Here is a 24,830-nt window from a genome sequence, read left to right on the forward strand (position 1 = left end):
ATAGTTTTTCACAATACATTCAGCATGAGAGTCATATTTATGCCAATGAGGAAAGAACACTGTAGCTTGACAAAAGCATGTTCCCAGATAATGTGAATGTAAGGTATGTGGGTGGGCTGGTTAGCTCTCCTGCTCCCATTTTCCTCCCTGTAGACGTGCACCCAAGATTCTGTTCTTCCACCCTGCCAGACTGTGGGTGTTTATTGTCAGATAGATGTTTCTCATGCATTCAAGTTTTTTGGCAGTGTCCTCACATCATCAAAATGCCAGCCCATTTAAAATTCCCATCAAAATTCCCCACCCCATTTAATCCAGATTTGCAGTTTCTGGAGGAAATCCAGCAGCAGCCAGCATGGTCCTGTATCAGTCACAAAGCCACCTTGTTGGTGTGGGTTTTGTTTAAAAAACCTGGTTGCAAAACTGCTGAAAAAAGTTTTGAGCTGATAAAAGAGGCTGCCCATACATTTTATCCTGCCCAACTGATGTTTCCATGGATGATCAAGCCCCCAAAGTGTTAATCTGACTTGACCCTGTTAGGTGAGATTTGTGATCTCACAATAACAAGAGTGGTCCCTCCTCACCCAGGATAGATGAACTTGGGAAGAGGCAGGGTCTGTACTAGGAAAGAGAAGTGCCTGCTCTCACCTGCTTAAGACTATCATTAGCAGACAGAGGACATGCTTCTGGCATGTGGCAAAGATGACAGTCAAGAATGTCATTGGAAGTCATTCTTGGGGGAGGGGGGGTCAACAGAAGGTTACAGGGACCCTTTGTCAAACAGAAGCAGCTTTTGGTATTAGCTTACTGAACCCTCTTGGCAGAGTGGCAGGATAAGTGTTGTGCAAATCGGCTTTCAATTGTTTTACTGAACCCCACTCTCTGGCACAATGGTTAAGTAAAGAAAGATTTCATTTTTGTTCACTGTCTGTATAAAACCCCTCCTGCTGCCATCACATACCATTTGTAGAGAGAGCAGTAGGAGTGAAACGAGAGATGAGCCAAAAGTCTTAATTAAAAAAGCAACTTTTTTTAATTCTCCGGGACCATCTTCCCACATATCTTGTAAGGATAGCTAAGATGATTTACCTTACAGAGCTGCTGGAAGGATGACATCTAAAGGCAGATTACCCTCCGTTTCTGGTAGATCACCCCCCTCCCTCATGCAGAACCGCATGCTATTAGCTTATTCACCAGCCTGTGTCCACCAAAAAAAAAAAAAAATCCGCCCCCCCCCCACCGCACTGCGGACCTCAAAATGCAGTTCAGACTAACGAAATTTTAAAGTATCTCTATCGGCACCTTCACACAACACATTCTAGGGCTTTTTCCTGCCCGGCTTTAAATGCAAATACAGACATTTTCTTGGAACGGGGTACAGTTGCTGCAGCAAGGACCGGAGTCTGATCTGATTCCTTCCCAAATAAACTTTAATTTAATAATGGAACCAAGTATGGAAGAGTGAGTGACAAACCGAGACACGGCAGCTAGGAGCAACTGCCCCTATGGAGAAATCTCCGGGGTGGGCGTATCCCGAATGGCGATGGAAGAAGAACCAAGTGGGGGGGGGAGGGGGAGAAGCCAAGTCACCCCGCGCGGGCGCATGGCGGAGACAGCTGCACCAGGCGCGTGCGCGAAGCCTTTCCCCGCAGCCCCTGCCTTACGCGCTGATTGGTCGCCGGCGCTTGATCGTTGCAGCGGGTGGCGGGCGGCGAGGCCGTTTCCGGCGCGGGGTTGTGACGTCTTAAGCGGGGTGCCGAGGTGTCCGGCGGGCGGCCGGGCAGGGCAGCTTGTAGGAGATGGCGGAGTATCTGGCCTCCATCTTCGGTACCGAGAAAGACAAGTGAGTGGGTTCTTCCTCCCCCTGGCCTGCCCTCTTTCTCCAAGGGCGGGGTCCGGCCTACGCTTGCGGGGTGGGTGAGGGGGGTGGCGGGGCCTGTGTCAGCGCCCTGGCGGGGGCCATTCCTAACAATGGTTCCCCACGAGGAGCCCTTTTTTCCTCGCTCTCTCGTGCGCGTGCGCGGTTCTTGGCCGTAGAAGCCTCGAGCGCGCGAAACCTCCTTCAGCCCTTGTTCCGTTGCTTCTGCTGCAAAGTGGCTGCCTCGTGCAAGCCGGAGAGGCGCTCCCTATTGGACCTTAGCGGGCGCGATACTTCCTTCCCTCACGAGCCGAGGGAGGGAGCGCGCTCACTCGCTCGCGCGCCTGCCCGCCCGCCCGCCAACAGCCCAGGGGGCGCGCGCGCCCTTCCGGAAAAGAGCTGATGGCGGGCTCACGACTGCGAGGAATCCCCAGATCCGGGTTTTTTCCCTCTGCTCTCCTCTTGGTTTTCCTCATGAGTTGAATGAGGATGGGGAAGGGCCGGCGCTGCTAAAATGGTCGGTCTGGCAGCAGGATCGCCGCTGAAGATCTCGTGGGGGAAATCCCCTTGTGTGTCTCCGAGACGTAACGCTTTCTCATCAAGCCTAAGGAGTTTTGAAGGGGCGCAGAGTTTGTTCTGTTAGTGCAACTACAGCCTCAGTAGAAGTGTTCAAGCTGGCTTCCATGACCACACTCAAATCTATCTATCTATCTATCTATCTATCTATCTATTAAAAGGTACACGAGGTAGAAAACTGTACATAATATTTTAGAGGAGGAGGGTTGTGGCCCTTTGAGCTGGGGACATCTGCCTTCCACTCCACTTTTCTGTTCACAGGGAGAGGAGGGAAGCAGGTTTCAATCTGTCTAAGCTGAAGAAACTCCATTGCGCACTACTAAACTTCATGTCCATGCACTGATACTGGGAGGAAGCAGTAAACTTGAATTTCCTAACTGGGCAGAAACAGTAAAAACCAGACCATGCAGCTTTTTGTATTTTACTTTCATTGAAAGCCATTTCTGGGGGCAGCTTACTATTATGCTACACAAGTTAGTGCAGCACTGAGCAAAGGTGCAGAAGACTCATCATATGTATACAAGTGTTGTCACATGCCTGCCAAAACCACACTTTTCTATGGTGTGGAAATAAAGCAGCGGATGTCTGCAGTTCACACCTATGATATGAATGTTCCCACCCCATCTACTATCCAACATGCCATAGTAGTGGACAAATGGAGAGAGGAGAAAGTACCATAGGTTGAGGCAGCGCATCTGCTTGTTTTATAGACGGTCCCAGATTCAATCCCTAGCCTAGCATGTCCAGTTTGTGCTGGGAAAAGACTCCTGTCAGAAACCCTGGAGAGCTACTGAGTGAAGACAATGGTGAACTCTAGTAATTGACAAGGATGCACATCTGCCCTCAGACCCCATTTCACCATTCTCAGTTTTAGATAAGGCGATACTGTACTTTAAAACAGCCAATATCAATTGTAGTTGAATCATTGCTAAAATAGATATGAACTAGGACAGGAACGGAGAACACCTCTTCTAGACCTCAGGACTCCACTGGCCATGCCTTGGCTGGCCCTGCTTCACAAATCAAGTGCTTTTGCCTGGCCAGAGTGTATTCTTTTGATTAATAAGCTTAGCTATAACTCCATAACTAGTTTGTATAGAAATGGTTTCAATTGATAAAATTTTTGTGTCTTTTGGTTTCAGAGTCAACTGTTCTTTTTACTTCAAAATCGGAGCATGCCGTCATGGAGACCGGTGTTCTCGGTTGCACAATAAACCAACATTTAGCCAGGTTGGTGTAATTTTTTTTGGTAGAAGTCTTACATCCAATGCAGCCATGACTTTCAGAGCTCCAATCTGTGATTGTTAAATCTGAACTATAAAAGTATCATGTATATATTTGTTGATTTGTCCTTGAGTTGCTATTCATTTCTTTTACTCGCCCTTTGAAATATTTTTTAAAAACTTTAATGATTGCAGAATTTTTTTCCATAATTTGTCCAATATTAGATCAGCCAGTGGTAACCTCCTGGGTAATATTTAGCAACTATATAGCTGTTTTTTTATTTAAAAAATGGGCCAAATTCTCTCTTGTAAACCAGGGATAGCCATAGTCCCTGAGCACTGGCCACTACTTTCTTGGCAGGAGTAATGGGAGTTGAAGACTAACAACTTGGAGGACACCATGTTGATTGCCTCTGGTGTAAGTGTGCATGTTTTCAAATTTAACCAAAATGCCCTGACAAAGCGATTCTGTGAAATAGCAAAAATGCACATATCCTTACATTCTAAGAGATGGTGGTATTTGCAGATGTCTTCTCTACTACTTTATATTTCCAAGTATAGCATGTGTGGAATTCAGAGCAATCCCGATAAAATGAGTGGGGGCTGTGTAACAGTATGAGAGCAGCATAATCAGTTTCAAAACCTTTAAAGTAGTTTGAGAATATAGGCTAGCATAAGGGTTCCCAAACTGTTGTTCACAAACCATCAGTGATCCACAAGCTTCATTCAGGTGGTCCATGGTGTGCCCGTAAAAATACAATGAAAAATCATACAGCATCTAGCACAGTGCGTTATAATTGCTACAGTGGGCAGAGAAAACGTTAAGTGGCCCACCAAGACCCTAAGCCATTTTCATGTGGTCTTTGTAACCACTGGGTTAGCCTGTACAGATTAAAGCTGGTTGGGATGATCACATTCAGTTTGGTTGCTACAATTTTGTTTAATTTATTTTTGAACTCTAATTTTATTTTTAAAAATATCCAAGCTCCCTTATATCTTAGCCTGCTCATCTATTTTCAAATAGTTAAGATTGACATAGTCAAAATACAAAACAAATAACTTCACCAACTTCAATACTTAAGCATGAAGTAAAGTAGAAAGAGGCAGTAAGGGAGAATGTGTTCACAGACTGACTGTTTGGGCAACTCTTAAAGCTAAACTCCTGTGCAGACTTACTTGGGAATAAACGCTGTTGAACATAGTATGAGAGTACATGTAGACGAGCAGACTGGAATAGTTTGGAACAATAGCTTGTCTTATACTTTGATCCACCTAGTATATATGCCATAATATTGTTGTGACCCACCAATTTAACATCATAGCTTGATGCTCCACTGATGCCAAGAATTTGCATGTCCTCTCCTGAATATTTAATTGTAGTAAATCAGGAGTTGAACTGAGCTGTGGTATCTGCATTTATTTGAACTTTGTAATAAGAATGCCAAAGCAGATGATTAAATGTGGCAAGCTTTTGTGGATTGTAGTTTAGGGTGAATTCCAATAGCTTCTGTGAGTGGAATCAACTTAACAACATGATTTTAGCATCCTGCCTTCTGTGCAGCCCTCCTTGTGCCCCCATAATCTGCTCCAAAGTGTTGGTGAGGAGACCTGGAGTGAAGCTGGGGTTATGGGGAAGAAGAGGAAGCAGGGACCCTGTTGTTGTGCACTTGCACAGTGTTGAATTTCAGCTTCAGTCAGGGGTATTTACATCTGTTGTAATGACTGATAGAACAGTTAAGATATCGTTATTAGGAATCCAGGATTGTTTGGAAGATTTTAATTTGCATCTTCTAGATGTGGAGGGACAATTTCTGTATCTTGCTTTTTCAATAGAATTTTGATCTTTGTCCCTCCATTATGCACACCCCATTTATATATGTGCATTCAAATACTATTTTGCAGCTAATCTGATCTGTGACTTAAATTTAAGAGTCTTCTTTCCTGCTTACTTAAACCAAATAATTTCGCTTAATAAATTAATGTCACAATGTGTTAGGTACTGAACAAACAGTGAATATATATTGTGTTCCTACTGCTACTACTGAAATTGTTTAGTAATTCAATGTGGTTTAAAAGACTACCATGCTGGTTCCTGCCCAGCTTGCACTAAAATAGAGTTGCAGGTGAGAGAAAGTTGCAAGTACTCTCAATTCGAAATAAGTTAAAAACAGTCAACAAATGTAGATTTATTTTGTCTCTACCGTGGCTAGGGACCAGAGGTTAACACTGGCTGGTTTTATAAAAACAAAAAAGCTCTGAAAACAATGTTTTCTTTAAATACAGTTGGTTATATTAAATTTGAATGAAAGCTCATGAAAACTAACATTTTAATTAAGTAACACTGAGCTACTTACACTAATATGGACATTAAAACTCTGAGATATTAGATTACTAACTTAAACATGGTTTGTTTTTTCAGACAACTTGATTTTAAGAAGAACGATACAAATGTAAGGTTTCAAGTCTGCCTGGGCAAATCCTTCAAGTAGAAAGCACAAAGGCTGAAAGGATATTCTTTCTTTAAAGATCTGCAAACTGAACATTTAGAAACTCATATTATTTAAACAGAAGTTCCACCAAGGAAATGCTTGTTTAGAGAAATTGAAGAATCCTGTTCCTTGTGGCAGTGGCCTTTTGTTAGAAAGGCACTGCATATTGGGGGCACCATGTAGCATTTTTTTTACGACCCTCCGTATTTGATAGGATTAAAATTAGACTAAATTTAGGCCCATGCTAATAAGCTACTAAAATAGTATATTGCTAATTCTCCTTCTAGGAGCTGAGCTGAGGATGCCTCCCTTGATAAGCCAATAGTACAACTTCTTGGTGAAATTAAAACTTGTTTACATAATATGACTGAGTGATATTTCAAAACATGGTGCAAATAAAAAAGAAAATAGTGTACCATTTGAATATAATTTTATATTAAGCTGTTCGCAAAAAAAGTTGTCTCTTTGCAATTGTCTATTATATGCACAGCAGCCAGTAGAATTCCCCTTTTTATTTTTTTTCCCCGCAGACCATCTTGATTCAAAACATCTATCGTAATCCCCAAAACAGTGCACAGACGGCTGACGGCTCACACTGTAAGTCCCACAGTTGGAGAAATTTTTTTTAAGAATGGTGTTAAAGAGCCCATTCCTAAATATGAGAAAATCATGTTGGCTTCTGAGCTGCTGACATAAAGCTGTTGCAAACAGGACAAGTGACGGAACTCTTACATCAAGCATTTGTCAAATGCCTATGTTATGTGCAAAAAAAAAAATGGTTAAAAATAATTGGGTTTTTTGGTTCAAAACTTCCCGTATAAGGACATGAGCATTAAGACATGTTCATTGTTTATAGTACACCTTAGGCATTTATCAAATGACTTGATATTTTAAAATCTGAAAACATAGGCTTTTTTGCCATATACGGTAAGTGATACTTGGGGATTTTTGGTTCACCTTAACATTCTTAGGCAATAGAGATTTCATAACAGCCTTATTATTGTGTGTTACAGTGGGATCTAGTTCCTGACAATTTTCAACCTTTCCATATGTTAAGGCTATTTATTGCTTCAGGTTCAAGATTTATGATAATAAAATGCCATTAGATGCATTTTAAATAAATGCAATAATAAGTGTTGTGAGATCTCTATTTTTTTCCTCAATACTAGGGTGGTTCAGAAGGGTCACAAGTCAAATGGCGCATATTTCCCTCGGGAGAAAATAACATTCTCTCTTTCAGCACTGAGACTCAACTAAAAGTGATCACCACAAGGAAACCAGTTTCTTGTTAAAACTTATTTTCCATAATATAAAGTTGTTGCGTTTTGTATTTCAGACCATTGCCCTCTTGAACATTTACCGTAACCCTCAAAACTCTTCCCAGTCTGCTGACGGTTTGCGCTGTAAGTTCATACAAGTTCCTTCACTGGTTCCCTGGGCTTGATTGTCAGAGCTCAGTGTCAACTGAAGCTGGTCTACCATTTTTAGTTTAATGGAGCAAACTGATCACATTTTATTAAATGTGCCTGAAATTTTTGGTCCTTCACATATCCCATGCCCAACCCACCCCCCAAAAAACTTGTTTCCTCTGAAACTTTGGCTACCTGCCTATTATGAATTTTTTAAAGGGACACATTTTAAAGTTTTCTTGAGCAATGGCGCTCTCTACTCCATCCTTGCCATTGGCCTCCATCATTTTAATGTGTCCTTGCTTATATTTCATGTCACATATTACTGTTATCCAAAGGCTAGGTCAACAGCTTATTAACTTAACTCAAGCACTTATCCATCTGTTTACAGATGTTAAAATCACTTTAATTTGATCTCTCTGCATAGGTACGGTTAAAATTCCTTCCTTGCTTTAAAATCTGAAATTATGAACTGATATTCATTTATGGGAAAGTGTGGAGATTGTCTTGAACTAATTCTTAACACTTGTGTAGTTATAAACTGTGAAAATATTTGCCTACTGTACATCAGTAGAAGTAAGTGATTTAAATGGGTAAATAATTGAGCTAATCTGTCATTTGCTCTTGAAGCAGTTAAACAATGCAATAATTAAATGACTTATCGTTAAGCACAGTCTGGTATTTACAACACTATTTCTACTAGCACTGCTAAATGATATTCAGTGTTACGTTCGTATCTGGGCATGTGCTAAAATTTCCACCAATCTGGTATAAGTAATTCATGCTGTAGTTGCATGGTTTGCTGTGGAGCTCTTTTTATTTGTCCGGAATTTACTGGCTGAACAAACATAGCAGCAAGTCTCTTTAAAATGATAGTTCAAATGTAATGTTTAAAATTTGGTCTCAGTTGAGTAATGCTGCTTGAGAAATCATCAGCCTTTTGCTGTTTTAGGAATTGCATGGTTTGTTATAGTTACCCAGCAAATATTTACATTGTTTAACTATTCTGCTTTCCATATATGTCATATAGTATTATCAGTTGTGTCTAGCAGATGGTGTACTTGTTCAACCTAGTAAAACACCATCACTTAATTTGGTTTGTTTTAGTTTATGTCTTACAGGAAAATGGTTTTACCAAGTTTTTAAAAAATCACATATGGCAACAATTGATATGTGTTGAAAAACCAAAGTAGATTTTTAAAAATCTTGTTAATTACTATTTCTATTTCTGCTGACAACTGAGAAAACAGTTAGCTATTAAGCTATCTTGATATTTTGGTTTGGGACAGTTTAATCCATTTTTATCAAGCTCATAGTGTATTTTAAATGGGATGCGACATCTGTCAGTCAACATTTAGCTCCTAATTCAATAGTATCCCTTTAAACTAAATGTAGAGTTGTAAGTGTGGTCATAGTTTAATTGAAAATAGATCCAAGAGTGGATCTCAGCTACTTTTTCTATTCATTAAATGTGGTGGGAAACCGAATTTTCAAAATACTGTAGAATTTTCCCATCCTTAAGTATTTTAGATTTATATATGAGAGGGTAAGATGCTTTCTAGAACTGCAGACCACTCAGGGTCAGATAGCTATACATATAAAGTTTTAAATTGTGCTTAATGTATGCTAAAATGCTATAGATGTCAGTTTTTGCCATACATACTGGTTTGAAATTCATATTTATTTATTTAAAACCTCCCCTGTTTATGAACAGGTGGCCTAGATGCCTGCAAATGCATACTTAAGGGCATGGAAATAATATAGCATGACTTACTTTAAATATTCTGAAAAATGTGAAGACTGAATTAGCTTTTGGAGCAAAATTGGGTTCCTTTCCCCTGTCAGTAAGCCTAGTTTTGTTAATTTGAAGGAAGTAAAAACATGTTAACTTAATATTGTGTTCAGTAAAGCATATGAATTGTGAACAGCTTTAATTAGCAAACTAATTATAGTGTACGTGGTCAGACTCTAAGGGTTGCTGCTCTGCTGTCGTAAGGTATTCAGCAACAGAAGTGGGAGCATTTTTAGTAGTTCCTTTTACCCACTAAAATCCCTACCCCCAAAAAACCCCTGCACCAGAGGATTGGGGAACCCTCAAGCACATTTGGAGGGAGGGAAGCCTGCTTGAGAAAGAAGGATTTGCTGAAAATTTCCTTCTTCCCTGTTCAGAGATGCCTGCTGTCAGTAGAGCAACACCTGTTGGATTCCACTGTTTGCTTTTAGAATAATTTTAAAATTAAATTCCCTTATACAGTATTTTATTTCTCCCCTTATTTGAATCCTAGTGCATTCTTCAAAGGCTGTTCTTGAAAATCTGGTGCACTAAAATTAAGATAGTTGGAGCTGGGGGCGGTTGCATTCTGTATCAGATCAGTTTCCTTAGATTTAAACCATTCTCCATGGAAGTGTGTTATCTATCAGGTTACTAATTAAAACTATTAAGAGATTGTTGTGATTGTTTTTTCTTTAGGGGCTTGGCAGAACTGTTTATGGTCTACTCCTAATGGTTAGCTACATATTACGTATTTCTTACTCCAGTAGACGGCTTCTACTTACTTTTCTACTTACATAAAATATTTTTAATGTGCTCAGAGTCCTTTGCCTTGTTTGAGATTAGATTCTAATTAATATGGCTTGGTATTTGCAGGTGCTGTGAGCGATGTTGAAATGCAGGAACATTATGATGAATTCTTTGAGGTATGTTACACTGAGTAATGCTTTGAAAATTTTATATAAATGAGAACATCAGGCACAGTTAACATTATAAGCTTTGAAGTTTATCTTAGAGCAAAAGATGAACAAAATTATGCCAGATACTCTTCATCAGCAGGAGGGGAGTATTTGAAATTCAATGTTCCTTAGATTCATCTTAGTAAAGTTTATCTGACCTAAGTAATAATTCCCTGTAACAGGCAATAGATTATGGGGAAACGTAATGAGCAATATCCAGCTAGTGTCCCTAAGGGCATTCTCAAGCCTGTAGGCCCCACCAGACCACTTTGGACAAACCACACACCAAGATAGTTTGACATCAGGCATCAAAAAGTTCAACCTGTGGTTGCAAAGGAAGAATTGGGAAACTACTTAAACCAGATGTTTTCAACCTTTTTGAGTCCATGGGTCCCTTGAGCAACTTCCTTCTTTTTGTGGCACCCCTGTGGGTCTCAGGAGCCCAGTTATGTCACCCCTTGCCTGCAGAGCCAACAGCCTCTCACCCTTTTTTGAACACCCTCCCTTCTGGAGTGTTTCCTTAGTCTCCTCTCTCCTTTCTTTGGGAGTCGTCCAGGTGGCTGCAGCTCCCGCCCCTGTTCTCTGAGCTGCCCCACCCCACCCCAAAGAGAATTGCCTCCTCACATCGCCCCACAGGCGCCTGGGCAGAGGATGCCCCCAGCCTTAGTGGCCTAGCAGAGACTGGCCAAAGGTGAACATGTACCTTACCTTGGGATGCCGCAGTGGCAGAATTTCAAATACTCCCCACCCCTGAACAAAGTCAGGGTAGACCCATTGAAAGAAATGGGCTTAAATTACTTAATTTTAATTCATTGAATCTGCTCTGAGTGTTAGCGACACAGGATATCGCCCATTTTATTTTTCAGTCTTCAATTATCTTAGTTTCAGTTGTGTAGTTTAATTTTGAATTCTTATTTGTTAAAAGCTATTTATGTCCTGCCTTTCTGGATACAAATTCTTCCAAAGTGGCTTACAAGTAACATCAAGATGCAGTCTTTGAAGCCATCATAAACAATATCAATATATAAACATATCAAAATATAAAATTGTCACGATTTCCCATACAGGGCAGTTGGTGGTAGATGGGGAAGAGAGCAGTTAGGTCAAACAGGCTCTCAGGTCTGCACCTTCCTGCTTTCTTCTGAAATCCTTCTCAACAAGGCATCTAGTGGTAGATGGCCCTGTGGGGGGAATAGAGATAGAGCCATTGCCAAACCCTATGTAGCCAAGAAAAACAGATTAAATGCCAAGTTGGTGATGTATAGGCTTGCTAATCCATCTAGTTTAGATCAAATTAACACTCATTTTTTCTTCATTTAGGAGGTCTTTACAGAGATGGAAGAGAAATATGGTGAAGTAGAAGAGATGAATGTCTGTGATAATCTTGGAGATCATCTGGTTGGAAATGTATATGTAAAGGTAAGATATAAAAAGTCCACAACTGCTGATCAAAATCTTTAAATGTCTTGCTTTGCATATTTGAAAAGTAACTAGCAGTCTTGAATGGTTAGGCTATGTGTGGAGCATAAATATTAATGAATACTTTCAAATGAAACCTATTAAGCCCAGCAAGAAATGTAAATAAAGAAATGTGGTGAACTAAAATGCTATCTCCCTTATCTGACTGTCTGCTTCGTTTCTATTTCCCCCCAATATCACACTCACCATGTCTGTAGACACTTAATCCTCTTAATTGTAGAGTGCTGCCAACCTAGCAGTTCAAAAGCACGTCAAAGTGCAAGTAGATAAATAGGTACCGCTCCGGCGGGAAGGTAAATGGCGTTTCCGTGCTCTGCTCTGGTTCTCCAGAAGCGGCTTAGTCATGCTGGCCACATGACCCAGAAGCTGTACTCCGGCTCCCTCGGCCAGTAAAGCGAGATAAGCGCCACAACCCCAGAGTCGGTCACGACTGGACCTAATGGTCAGGGGTCCCTTTACCTTTACAATGGAGCAACAAATGTTTAGAACGACTTTTCAGATTGGGATTCATATGTGGAACTTTTGTACATGTACTCTCCCCTTCCCTGCATTTTAACATTACAAAGTAATTGGTTCTTGTATCTTAACTATCCCTGATTCAGGTCCAGCCTGAGGAATTTTCCTTTTTTTATTCTCAAAAGTATACACTTAACGCCAGACATTGGTCAGCACTATAGCTACTTAAAGTGGTTGTTAAATTGTGTAATTCTGTCTAGGATTTTCCAACAAAGAGAATGTAGTTTACTAAAATTATTATTATGACATAGGAAACTATTAGGCAGATCTAAGGAACATCTAAGAAAAAAACTAGAAAAAGCAAAATAAAAATAGCCACTGAAGTGCAGTTGGATAGTCAACTAATGGTGCTAAAAATGACCTAAGTGTTCCTGGAGTATATCCTGGAACAGTAGCTGCCTCATCCACTTGAATAAGCAGGGTTTATTAAAATCTTTTCAGCTGACACTGGTGAAAACATTTCCCAATTCATTCTTTCCTTGGACAGGCAAAACTAGACACAGATGTGTGCCCTTCTATTTATAAATATGCTGCTACTCAAACCAATTTTTTTGCTTTCATATTCCCTTCCCTGACCAATACATTTGGGTCCAAGATACTTTGGTTATTGTTGTCAGAATATAGTACAATGAAACTGTTAATTGTATTGTTATTGTCAGTCAACATTGAATACAGTATCTAACTTTACTACAAGCAACTGGTACATTTCTATAATGGACAGACTACATTTAGTTTACTTCATATGAACATATATTGGGTTTTTTTTGTTCCTTTTTAGAAATTTAATAAAGACTATTTTTAAAAAAAGGATTATCAATAAAAATGTAAACATGACAAAAAATAAATGGTATATGAAGAATAATGATACCTTTCAGGGACACATTAAGGATATACAGTAATCTTGATTCTAATAAAAGTATATCATGTTCTGAAAGAATTCTACCCTTATGTATTGATATGCTATTGACGTGCTGCTTGTGTCCCTGTCGTTCCCCCCCCCCCCCCGAAACATGCTTCCTTACTATTTCGCTAAGACTACGTAAATGAATCTTTTGTGCTTTCCTAATTTTCATGTTGGCACTGAGAATCATGTCAGTTCCTAGTAATATGTAAAAGTGGAGACTTCATTTTTGTAAACTTAGCCTTCTTTTTTCCAGTTTCGACGTGAAGAAGATGCAGAAAAGGCAGTGATTGACCTGAACAACCGCTGGTTTAATGGGCAGCCGATACATGCAGAGCTCTCTCCTGTGACAGATTTCAGAGAAGCTTGCTGCCGCCAGTATGAAATGGGGTGAGTAAACTGTTTTCTACTGTCTCCATTTTTGAGGTGATTTTGAAATGCCTTTTTCTGTTAAAAAAATCATGAGTGACAGGACACTGCTCCATGGTTTTGAATCCTGATTTGCCCTCTGTGAATGGACATATTCCCTCCATTCACAGAGAGACCTGGGATCCAGTAGAACAGGCTTCCTCAAGCTGCCCTCCAGATGTTTTTGGCCTACAACTCCCATGATCCCTAGCTAGCAGGACCAGTGGTCAGGGATGATGGGAATTGTAGTCTCAAAACATCTGGAGGGCTGAGTTTGAGGAAGCCTGCAGTACAGACTCCTGCTGTACTACAGGACAGGAAGAGCATTTTTTAAAAATTCCCCAGCCCCCTGCAATGCTTCTCCATTGCTGTCAAGGTTCGCCAGCTCAACATAGCAGATTTTAAAGGGGGTGCATGAGGATTAGGAGAGCATCAAGAAATGCTGCCCTCTTCTGGCAGGAGCATCCTGTTAGTGGAACACCACTCATAGAACAGTCTCACCAGCAGAAACTTTGTTAGAATCTAAGCCAATAGCATTTCCTTAATCATCAAAACCTTGCGTTGTTGTTTTTTTCCCCCTCAAGGGAGTGTACACGAGGAGGTTTCTGTAACTTTATGCATTTGAAACCCATTTCTCGAGAATTGCGACGTGAGCTGTATGGCCGCCGCCGCAAGAAGTAAGTGCTTGTTGTTCTTTTATATTAAAAAAAACTTCAGTTTTTAAAAATATGTGTTTTTCTACAATGGGAAAACTTGTAGGTAAGCTAGGTGGTGCAATACTACCAAATTTGTCACAGCTTATGAAGATGAAGACTGATGCAAGTACCAGCAATTCATGGTTTTCATGTTGCTTCCCATCCCATTTCAGTTGAATGCAAGTAACTTTAGCAAACTGAAAAGTGAATGCAGTGGCTGACAAGCTGAGCTATTAAATGTTGGAGCAATAAATGTGCACTTGTTATATTGCTGAAACTGTGCTTTTTCATAAGAATTGTACCTTAGGACTGATAATGATGGGCAATAGTGCCCTATTTCATACAGAGTACATAAATGTTGCAATAAGGAGTCTCTTACTGTGTATGGGTGATAGCATGAATTGCTATTGATATACCCCACCTTTTCCCCTGACAGGGACTCAATGATGGCTTATAGATAAAAATAAGAACAGCTAAAAACATAGGGGGGAATAATTTTTAAAAGCAATTAAACATTGATAGAAATATACATAATCTATTACAGCCATACAAATATATTGATTTAATACTGATGTGCAGGTTAGCAAGACTGGAGCAGGATTGAACACAGGTGATTTGTTTTGCAATACAGCACTAGTAAAAAGATTGCATTGGGTTGTAAAGGTGTGAGTTCAAGACTAAAATAAGACAGACTGGTAAAAATGTTGATTTATCAGGACTTCATGCAACTTGAACCACAGGTTGAAGCAGTTCATTCATCAACTTAATCAGAGTGTTCCTGTTCTCCCATTAACGCTTCTAAATATATTTGCAGGAGTCTGGTATGAAGTTGCTTTCGCTTATTTGAGTTGTAAATATGGCATGCATCTCTGGCTTACATATGCTAGCTCTCATAATTCTAGCTGGGGTGGCCTTTTCCCTCCTCAAACTACGACCACAGGGCTAAGGAACATCTTGAGCTTGTGTTGACCAGTTTGTTACATAATTCTAATGCTTATTGTTTAAATGTTTCTATGTAAGCAGCTTTGTGAAGTTTGCCTAGAAAAGTGATACATAAAGTATCTTTCAATATTTATTTATTATTCAAGTTTCATTTGAAATCAGTGCTTCATTCTGGAAAAAAAATATCTCAGTGAACTTCTGAATCTCTTATTTTCTATTGCCACCTACTGCTGTTTAAAACAAAAAAGCAATCACAAGTGATATCCAAGTACGACTCATTGAAATCAATGGCCTTAAGCTGTTGTTGTTATTATTTATTAAATTTCTGTACTGCCTAAGTTACTTAGTCCACTGAACAACATCCAGTGTCACACCAGCAGATGCAATATGAGTCCTGTTCCTCCCTTCCTGCTGCAGGGGAGGGGATGAAAAACAAGTCTCATTTGTGCAAGCAGAAGTGTTGCACAAGCATGACTCCACAACTGGAAATCAGCCATTGATGTCAGTGGGTCTGCCTAGAGTTTGACTGATGTTAGATATCACCCGTTTTGTCAACGAAAAGTTATTCAGTCCCCCCAAGAAATTCCAGGGATTTCTCTGGAATGAGTTTGCACATCTTCCCCATGATGCAAGAGAAAGCTCTATCTGCTTTTCCCAAGTTTAGCTGTATTCACAGCTCTACAAATACTACTTTTGGGGGATTGGATCTATTATATAATTATGCCAGAACATGCTGGTTTAAAACATGAATGGGGCACAGTAGTAGTACATAATTGGGAACTACTTGTTTGTCACCTGCTACATATGCTTGGTAAAATGCTCCTCTCTAAAGGATAATTCATAATTGAATTTAGGATGTAGTTGTGTAAGTTTTGAAATGTTAGAAAAGGATGTTGCAGAATGTCACAGCACACAAATTCTGTATTTTCCTTGCATCTGGTTACCCTCCTCTGTGTGGACCACTTCTGCAAGCTGCTAAATACATAGTAGTATTTATATACAGTTTGGCATATGCACAGGCTCTTACATGTGAATGCGATTCAAGCACACAGCATATTGGGACAAATGTTGTTGGGTCTAGCACTGCTGCCTCTGATGTAGCTCAGCTGGATGATGGCAGGGCCTGGGGGAAGGTAGGAGCCAGGAATGGAAACCAGCAAGGTCTGTGCTGGCACAGCCATCTTAATTATGCTTGCCCTACAATTAATTGGTGTATGCTGCGGGGCAGGGCAGTAACAGTCATGTTTGATATTGTACTTGTAACCTGTCCTAGGGCATAAGAAAAGGAATCTAATAAAGAATAAGAATTAGGAAGTGGCAAGATGGCACTTTGCTTATTTACTGCTGAGGGCACTTTGCTTATTTACATGTTGTTTTTCCAATGGGTGAAGACATTTACTAAATATTGAAATACTTTTTGACCTCTTAAAATTGCCTTTTTATAAATGCCTAATGTGTGTGTTCTGTTGTTGCCGTAGTCTAATGCAGCTATATTTGGCTGCAAACGAGACTCTACACCCTTCAGCTCCACTGTGTGTGTGTGTGTGTGGGCTCCTTCTCTTGCTTCCCCTTCACTCTCCCAGCCCCCTGCGCTCTCCCTCCACTTTAGAATTGACACTCTGTGTGTCTCTGTGTGTGTGAGGGCTCCTTCTCCTTCTCTTGCTTCCATTCACTCTCCCTGCGCCCCTGCACTCTCCCAGCGCCCTGCGACTTTAGGGCCAGTTCTCTGTGTGTGTGTGTGTGTGTGTGTTTTGACCTCACTGCGCTTGTTGGGGAGGGGTGTTGGTCGCAATTTTTCTTGATTTGTCTCAGAATGGTTACTATCATGGTTTCCTTGCCGGGGAGGAGGGATAGAAGCAGAGCCTGCTTGTTTTAAAGGAGCAAAGCCGGAGAGGAGCCTCTCCTGCATTATTCGCAGCATCCTTCTCCACACCCCCCACGTGTGCTCCTTGTCCCTTGAGTGTTTTTCCTTCCCTCCCCACTTAAAACGTGGTTACAAAGCACGGATCCACATGGATCCTCAGGATTTTTGTATTGGGCTACCCCAAACTCACTGTCAGATCACATGTCTGTGGCCACAGCATGAACCACAAAAATCATACATCCACTGTTTCGTTTAGAATATTTCTTTCTTGTTTTCCTCCTCTAAAAACTGTGTGCGTGTTATGGTCAGGTGCGTGTTATAGAGCGAAAAATACGGTACTTACCAGGACCAAAGCACTGGTCTCCTAGGTTACTAACAAAAAGTATGGGCAGTACAGTTTTAGTATTCAAAAAAGAAGACTTGTGTAAAAACCTTGAAAAGTTTGTTTGTTTTTTTAAGGTTTGTATTTGAGCAGTTGTTTCTTACATAGTCTTGATGCAAGGACAAATGTGAGAAAGTTTTTCACTGTGCTCATTTTTTTCTACCAGGCATAGATCCAGGTCAAGGTCCCGTGAACGTCGCTCTAGATCCAGAGATCGTGGTCGCGGAGGTGGAGGAGGTGGTGGTGGCGGCGGCGGTGGTGGTGGCCGAGAGCGTGATAGAAGGCGGTCAAGAGATCGTGAAAGATCTGGACGATTCTGAGCCATGCCATTTCTACCTTATCTGTTAGAAAGTGTTGTAGTTGATTGACCAAACAAGTTCATAATGAAAACTTTTTTTAAAAGATGGGCTTCTGAATAAAAATTTGTAGTGATACAGTTTTCTTTGCGTAACTGATTTCTTATGGAAAAAAATATTTCTTTGACCTTGATGAATGATTTGGGTGGGGTGGGGATTGCTATGTACTGCAGAAGAGCTGGTTTTTACATTTGGATATGCATTAAATTGTTCATGTATATAATACAAAATATTATATACATTAAATTGTGCATAAGCAGTTACTCATTTAAGTTTCCCTCTTTTGTTATGCTTTCTGCTTATTTAGGTTAGCGTAGGCACCTCTAAATGAAAGCTGTGAAGGAGCATTTCTTTACTCGGACAAGATGCTTAGTTATATAAATCTGTATGCTTCTTTGTTACTAAGAAATCTGTTCTCTGTGAATGTGGCATTTACAATAAATCCAGTTTTTGAACTAAAAAATTAAAGCCTATTCTCTAAGCACTCCTGAGTAGTTGCAACTCCAGGTTGTGCCAAAATTCAGAGTTTATTTCCACATGGAAGGCTATTTTAGTTAAAGTGCCATATGAAAGCTGAACTTGGGGGTTCTTTATTATAACAAGCTCACAATGAATTTTAATCTGCAGCTTGGTTGTAAAAGTGCTGAGGCAAATGTGACTTGCAAAACAGGCATTTTGTCCAGCCTCAGGAAGAAGTCAGTGAGAGTTGCCAGTTCACCTAAAACAAATGCCACCTTTAGTCATATTTATTTTATGAAATTGCATACTACCCTTAAATTAATTTGTATGCTTCCCCTCAGTCAATTGCTTCCTAAGATCATGAACAATAATATGATGGTTCCAGGACCCAGCATAGATGTCTGAAAAACAATTCATGCCAGACCAATCTCCTTTCCTTTGATATCGAGTTACAAGCCTGGTGGACCAGGGGAATGCTGTGGATGTAGTGTATCTTGATTTCAATAAGTCTTCTGACAAAGTCAATGTGGGCTGGATGAGGTAACTGTTAGGTGGATTTGTAGCTGGCTGGCTGGCCAAACCCAGTGGGCCCACTAATGGTTCCTCATCAGCCTGAAAAAATGACATGTGGGGTGCCCATAGGGTTCTGTTCTGGGTCTGTTGTTGCTCAACATCTTGAGGGGATGCTCATCAAATTTGCAGATAACACCAAACAGGGAGGGGTAACTAATGCTACAGAAGACAGAATCTGATTCAAGATGGCCCTAACAGATTGAATTTCAATAGGGAAAAATGTAAAGTTCTACACTTAGACAGGAAGAAATATAAGATAGGGGTGGGGCACAAATATAATAATAATAACAATAACTTATTTATACACCGCCCATCTGGCTGAGTTTCTAATCAAGTGTTAAAAACAATACAGCATTAAATATTAAAAACAACAAAATGGCCCTCAGATGCTATCCAGACTAACGCCCCACAACATAAACTGGTCAATTGCTTGAATGCTGTACTCTTGAAACTTTGTCTTGCTTTTTAAACCCTTCTTTAAAGCAAATCATGGTGCTCAATGTGGTTTGTCCATTGACTTGGGTGCATTACTATTGCAACTCTAAGAAAATGCATCTCCAAGCTGGGTGCAGATGGAAATCTTCACCAGGGTATCCATTTCACAACGTGAAATGTCCCTCGATCCTGCAAGGGCACGTTTCATGGGAAGAGGCGACGCCAACGGACGGGGCTCGCAGCAAGAAACGAGCCTACGAAGATGCGTCAGCAGTGGCGCTGGTGGCTCCCTCGGCAACGCAGGCTCGCGATGGATCGGGCGCGCTGACTCAGGCTCGCGGGGAGAATACGCATCCTCCCCGCGGGAGACAAAGCGCATCACCCGGCAGCGTAGTCCAAAGCAGGCGCTGATTGCAGCCACGCAGCCCGGCACCCACGCATCTTGCGCTCCACGCCGCCGGCTTGAACTCGAAATATAGGGAGGAAGCGCGGGCTAGCACACACTTCCGGTGTGATTCGACAGCTTCGAGTGGCGGCTGCGCAATATGCCTATTGCTTGAAAGGGAAGGCCAGCCGCCAGCAAGAGTTGAGACTGTTTACAGGAGAGGTGGGCCGGGAAAGGGCAAGGCGATCGTTTTTTGCTGCTGCTTTTAGTGTGTGCAAAAGTGTGAGAGAGCAGGCTGGACCAGTGGGAGAGATGAGAAGCAGGGCCCTTTGCATCCCTGCTAAAGGAGCAGCTCCGCCAAACTCTTCCTGTCTATGAACTCTTTTCATGCCAGTTGGTCATCATAAAAAATGCTACAGTATTTAACGTTAAGAGCAAATGTCTGAGTTTGCTTCCCACTCTTTCCTCACCATCAAGTTTTGCTTTTGTGTCGTGTCTTTCAGGTTATATAGGCCTGCAGGCTAGTACTAATTTGGTTGTATATAAGCCACCTGAGAGGTTTTTTTGACTGAAGAGTGGGGTTGTTGTTGTTGTCGTTTAGTCATGTCCGACTCTTCGTGACCCCATGGACCAGAGCACGCCAGGCACTTCTGTCCTCCACTGCCTCCCGCAGTTTGGTCAGGCTCATGCTGGTAGCTTCAAGAACACCATCCAACCATCTCATCCTCTGTCGTCCCCTTCTCCTTGTGGAGGATCTTTCCCAACATCAGGGTCTTTTCTAGGGAGTCTTCTCTTCTCATGAGGTGGCCAAAGTATTGGAGCCTCAGCTTCACGATCTGTCCTTCCAGTGAGCACTCAGGGCTGATTTCCTTCAGAATGGAGAGGTTTGTTCTTCTTGCAGTCCATGGGACTCTTGAGTCTCATGTGGGGTACAAATGCTCTAAATAAACAGCAATAAGTAATAGCTGCCCTTTGTATATCGGAGATACCAATTTTTAAACCATATAATCCTGCCACATGTTAGCATCTCCGCTGAATGTTAGCAGTGTGGTGGTGCAGTAATAAAACTGGTAGCACATTTGCAAAGCTAAGCAGGGTTCGATATGGTATTAAACTGGATGGGGGGGGCACGTGTTGAGATTCCTATTGGACTAATGACCTGTAGGGTCCCTGAGGAGGAACAATGAATATATGTGAACTGTCCAAGTCAAGGTGCTTAGTACTCACGGCTGGGCAGGTTATTTCAGTAGCTGAGGCAAAAAATCTCACAAGTGCCTCTCCCTGTCAGTAAAAATACAATAAATGAAATAACAAGGTGATTGTTCATGATACCCAGAATTAGCTCCTTAAGGCAGTTCTTTTGCCAGTTGGAAGATGCCTGAGGCACGTATCTAAAATCAATGGCAAATAAGATTCAGAGCTAATTAAAAAAAACATAAAAAACAAAACACCTAAACAGATAAAGGGTAGGTTCACATTAGCAGCTTAAAACACAAGCCATATTTACATAGCATCTTATTATGAGCAGCTGTGTCTAAGGAGAGAGAGTGTGTGTGCCAAGGCATCAAAATTAACCCGGAAAGCGAGTCTTCAAGCAAAAGAACTGCCGCCCTACAACCTAGCTGAGTTCCCTGTGTCGTAATATTTCCCTTTGCCATGCAGCTCGGAGAAACCATCTGCGCAGGCTGCAGGACTGACACGCCGCCTTCTCATTGGCGGGGTGTGTCCCCCCTACGCCCCCGTCCTAGCCAATCACCGCCCGCGCTCTTTCCAAAAGAGAATGTGGGCTGGGTAAGGCTGCTTGCACACGCCGAGCAACCCTCTGCGCGGCTGGATCGGGCGCTGCTTCTCTGCTCTGCTTGCGGGGAGCGTTTCCCATCCACGCTGCCCTTTCCTTCCTTTCAGGCCCCCAGGTGAGTCTTGGTTTTATCCTCTCCCCGCGATTAGTAAGGAGTGGGATGCGCATCTGATCTAGGGCAATAAGTGGGCGAGGAAAGGACGAGGTGCAGGCAGCGCCAATTCTGACCGCCCCAATCGCTAGAGGACTTCTTTGTTAAGGGTGTGTTTGCGTTGGGCACTGTTTCTCCCCCCGCCCCGTCCCGGAGCCTTGGGGCAGCGCCTTTTTCTTCTCATTCACCTTCCGGTTGCATCATCTAGTTCTCAACAGGTGAACTGGAAGCAGCGCCAAACGGCAGATGATGGGTTTTAATTTATTCTTGCTTGCTTTATTGAAGGTTGCTTCTGAACGAACTTTATTTCTTTAAGTTTTTTTTGGTTGGGGGCCAGCCTTACCTTGCTATCTCTCCAGAAAACAGCAAAACCCCATTAGGCAATGGAGGGAAAATGCTTACTAGGACAGAGGCAATAATCGTTGTTGTTGTTTAGTCGTTTAGTCGTGTCCGACTCTTCGTGACCCCATGGACCAGAGCACTCCTGTCTTCCACTGCCTCCCGCAGATTGGTCAAACTCATGCTGGTAGCTTCCAGAACACTGTCCAACCATCTCGTCCTCTGTTGTCCCCTTCTCCTAGTGCCCTCCATCTTTCCCAGCATATACTTCTCATGAAATCCTCTACCTAGGCTGTGTACATAACCATACATTTAAAGTACACATGCACAGTCATGGGAACTGTAGTTTACCCTTCAAAGAGCTACAGTTTCCAATATTCTTTTTTTTGGGGGGGGTGATTTAATATATAGTGTGTACACACATGGGCATAGCAATGATTCTTGTTGGGGGAGGGGCAGGCATTTTGTTAGGGGAGGCAGAATCTCAGTTAGCTATGTATTTTTATTGATTTTTATTGATTTAGTTAGTGGGGGAGTTGCCCCTCCCTGCCTCCTTTTGGCTAAGCCCATGTGTACACAACCTGTTTCAGTTATTAAAGCAAAATCTGTCTGTTTCAGTTATTAAAGCAAAAACAAACCACAAAAAATTGGGCAAGGACTATTCTAGTTTCTGGGCTTGATTGATCATGGTGTGGGATGGGCCTTTTGTCTGCTCCAGCAGGCCTCTTTTTATGTATTCTAGAAATAGATTTCTTAGGGTGGTACTGACAGTGTGACCCTAAGTAATTTTGCTCTGAAATGAGCTGCACTGAATTCTGTTGGGCTTACTCCCAGGTAGGTGAACGAAAAATGTTGCTAGAGCCGTTTGCACTCCCTACCAGGTGCAGATGTTATGAGTTTTAATATGCAGTTGCAGCATTCATATTGCAGGCCTCCTTAAGCAAAACCCAATTCCAGCCTTATAAGTGAAAATGTGATTAATCTGAAATGCATCATTTAGATGAAGAACATTAACGCTGGATAGAGAATGAGTGTAGTTCTCAATTCAGTTCTACATTCTGGCCACTATGTAGGAAATGAAAAGCTGAACTTAACTCAAAGGTGTATGACTCATTTGAGGCTACATCTTGCCGGAATGCATGGACATTAGAAACAGGATCTGCCTTGGTTGGGCATCTTGTGCAAACTCAAGTTACAAATGCCTTTTGCAGATACGATGGTTGGAGAGCTTTTCTGAAAGAGTTCAGAGGTCAAAAGATACTGGATATGGTTCCAGTCTGGCAAAATTCCAGAAATTTCTGTGGTTTCCTTTTTCTTAAAGGGATCCGCTCCTACAGTGTTTTTTTTTCCATTATGCCTGCAAATTCATGGTATGAGACTGAATGCTTTACCTTTTGTTGCAGGTATACCCTTTTTGCCCTGGTGAAGCAGTGATCTTAGATACTGCACGTACTTCCCAGGATCTTTTTGTTGAAAAGGGGCAGGCATATTTAGAAGCAATTTACAATAAAAGGTACAAGTTGTTCCTCAGGGTCCTTTCCAACTATACAATTCTATGATTCTATGAAGATAAAACAACAGATGTCCCTGAGGCTTGAAATTCTGTGACTGATTTACAGAGCATTTGTACTTGGCAGTAAGTCCCACTATGTTCTATAGGGGTTGTACCCATATAAGTGTGCCTTAAAAATCATTTGTATGCAGTTACTGTAAGTGTGGGTAAGCAAATAGTTATGTGGAAGGGAAAACATTTTTAAAGTTCCGCATTGCTTTAGAAGTAAAACAGTGAACAGTGCTTTTCCTATACCTGGTTTATTCTTCTGAAGTCTTATTCGGTTAAAAAGAGGCATTATCTGAGATAGTGTTTACTCTTGCTAATTATTAAGTTGTTGACGTAATATAGGCAGATTGTATATAACTCTCACATGGATCTTTGAAGATGCAGTTTGGTGAGCATGTGCCTCAGGGAATGACAAAATGAGCATTCTTGACACACCCTCCTCAACTGCATCGTTGGAAATGTCCTAAAGACTGAAACTGAAGCTTTGTTCACACCTTCATAATTTTGCATTTGTTGAATATATGGAGGGGAAGTGGGATCATTATGCTTGCTAGCTTTGCCACTGGCTGTGCTGAAGGTAAGAATGTGCTCTTGAGTGCATGCAACTGGAGGGTCTTCATTCTTAGTTGCAACTCCTGATCTTCAATTCAGATCCTACATTCACACAGAGCTTGTTCTCACCTGTATCAAGGCTGTATCAAGTGTATCAAATGTATCAAGGCTGGGGATAAAGTAAGCAGAAACCATCCTGGTCCCTCTTGTGCATTCAGTGAATTTGTAAATATAAAATGAGGACAGGGCTCGTGCACTTTTGGGATAGTCAATTGACAAAATAGGTGCAGAATATAATAAAAATATATTATGAATACAGATGGGATAGAAATGGAATATTAGTTTGAACATGCTTGTGAATTCTCAATTTTCAAATAGCAGAGGACCCATATATGTCAGAATTTTCCACACTTTTAACATCTCTTTTGTATTTGTGGGGATGAAAGAGAGCCCAGATGTGTGTGTTTGTGTGGTAATGATAGATACCTATCTTTTGATTCCTCTCAAACAAAATGAAGATCCAAGTCTTGAGTGGAAGGGATGATAGGTATTCTGTGAAATCGTTTCATGAGTTGATGGAACATGTTTGTATGATTATTGTAGCTGTTTAAGGGAATTCTATCTTGGGCATAACTTTCCAAATACTTAGATGTGGGTTTAATTGCCTGTACCAGTAGATGTAGCGATAGACCAGACACCTTAGCTCAAATACTTTATTAATAAGTTGTGCATGTCCAAAGAGTTTTGTGGTT

The 24,830-nt window shown here is 41.3% G+C and overlaps 2 protein-coding genes across 6 annotated transcripts in view; both read left to right on the top strand.

Annotated features, from left to right (window-relative positions):
* Positions 1–1,681: 1,681 nt before the first annotated feature.
* Positions 1,682–17,908, top strand: U2AF1 (U2 small nuclear RNA auxiliary factor 1). 4 transcript variants are annotated; one of them, XM_081909275.1, is made up of 9 exons: positions 1,682–1,840; positions 3,574–3,661; positions 6,074–6,104; positions 6,674–6,740; positions 10,200–10,249; positions 11,603–11,701; positions 13,435–13,568; positions 14,171–14,263; positions 17,636–17,908. In XM_081909275.1, exons 2-9 carry the CDS (start codon positions 3,615–3,617, stop codon positions 17,787–17,789), a joined length of 675 nt encoding a protein of 224 aa, XP_081765401.1. In that variant the 5' UTR covers positions 1,682–1,840; positions 3,574–3,614; the 3' UTR covers positions 17,790–17,908. The 4 variants fall into 4 exon arrangements, with proteins under 4 accessions (XP_081765401.1, XP_081765400.1, XP_081765399.1 ...); XM_081909274.1 differs by lacking the exon at positions 6,074–6,104; XM_081909273.1 differs by lacking the exons at positions 6,074–6,104; positions 6,674–6,740 and adding an exon at positions 7,480–7,546.
* Positions 17,909–21,475: 3,567 nt separating this feature from the next.
* LOC309368741 (cystathionine beta-synthase-like) overlaps positions 21,476–24,830 on the top strand; it is a 38,229-nt gene continuing 34,874 nt past the window's right edge. Inside the window, exon 1 of one of the 2 annotated variants that reach the window (XM_081909032.1) lies at positions 21,476–21,590. The gene's annotated coding sequence lies outside the window, so the exon portion shown is untranslated. Of the gene's footprint in view, positions 21,591–23,402; positions 23,602–24,830 lie in introns of those variants that run through there. The other variant, XM_081909033.1, reaches the window with a different exon arrangement.

Source organism: Podarcis melisellensis (assembly GCF_964234715.1).
Source record: "Podarcis melisellensis genome assembly, chromosome: 4".
In the NCBI taxonomy this organism is placed as follows: domain Eukaryota; kingdom Metazoa; phylum Chordata; class Lepidosauria; order Squamata; family Lacertidae; genus Podarcis; species Podarcis melisellensis.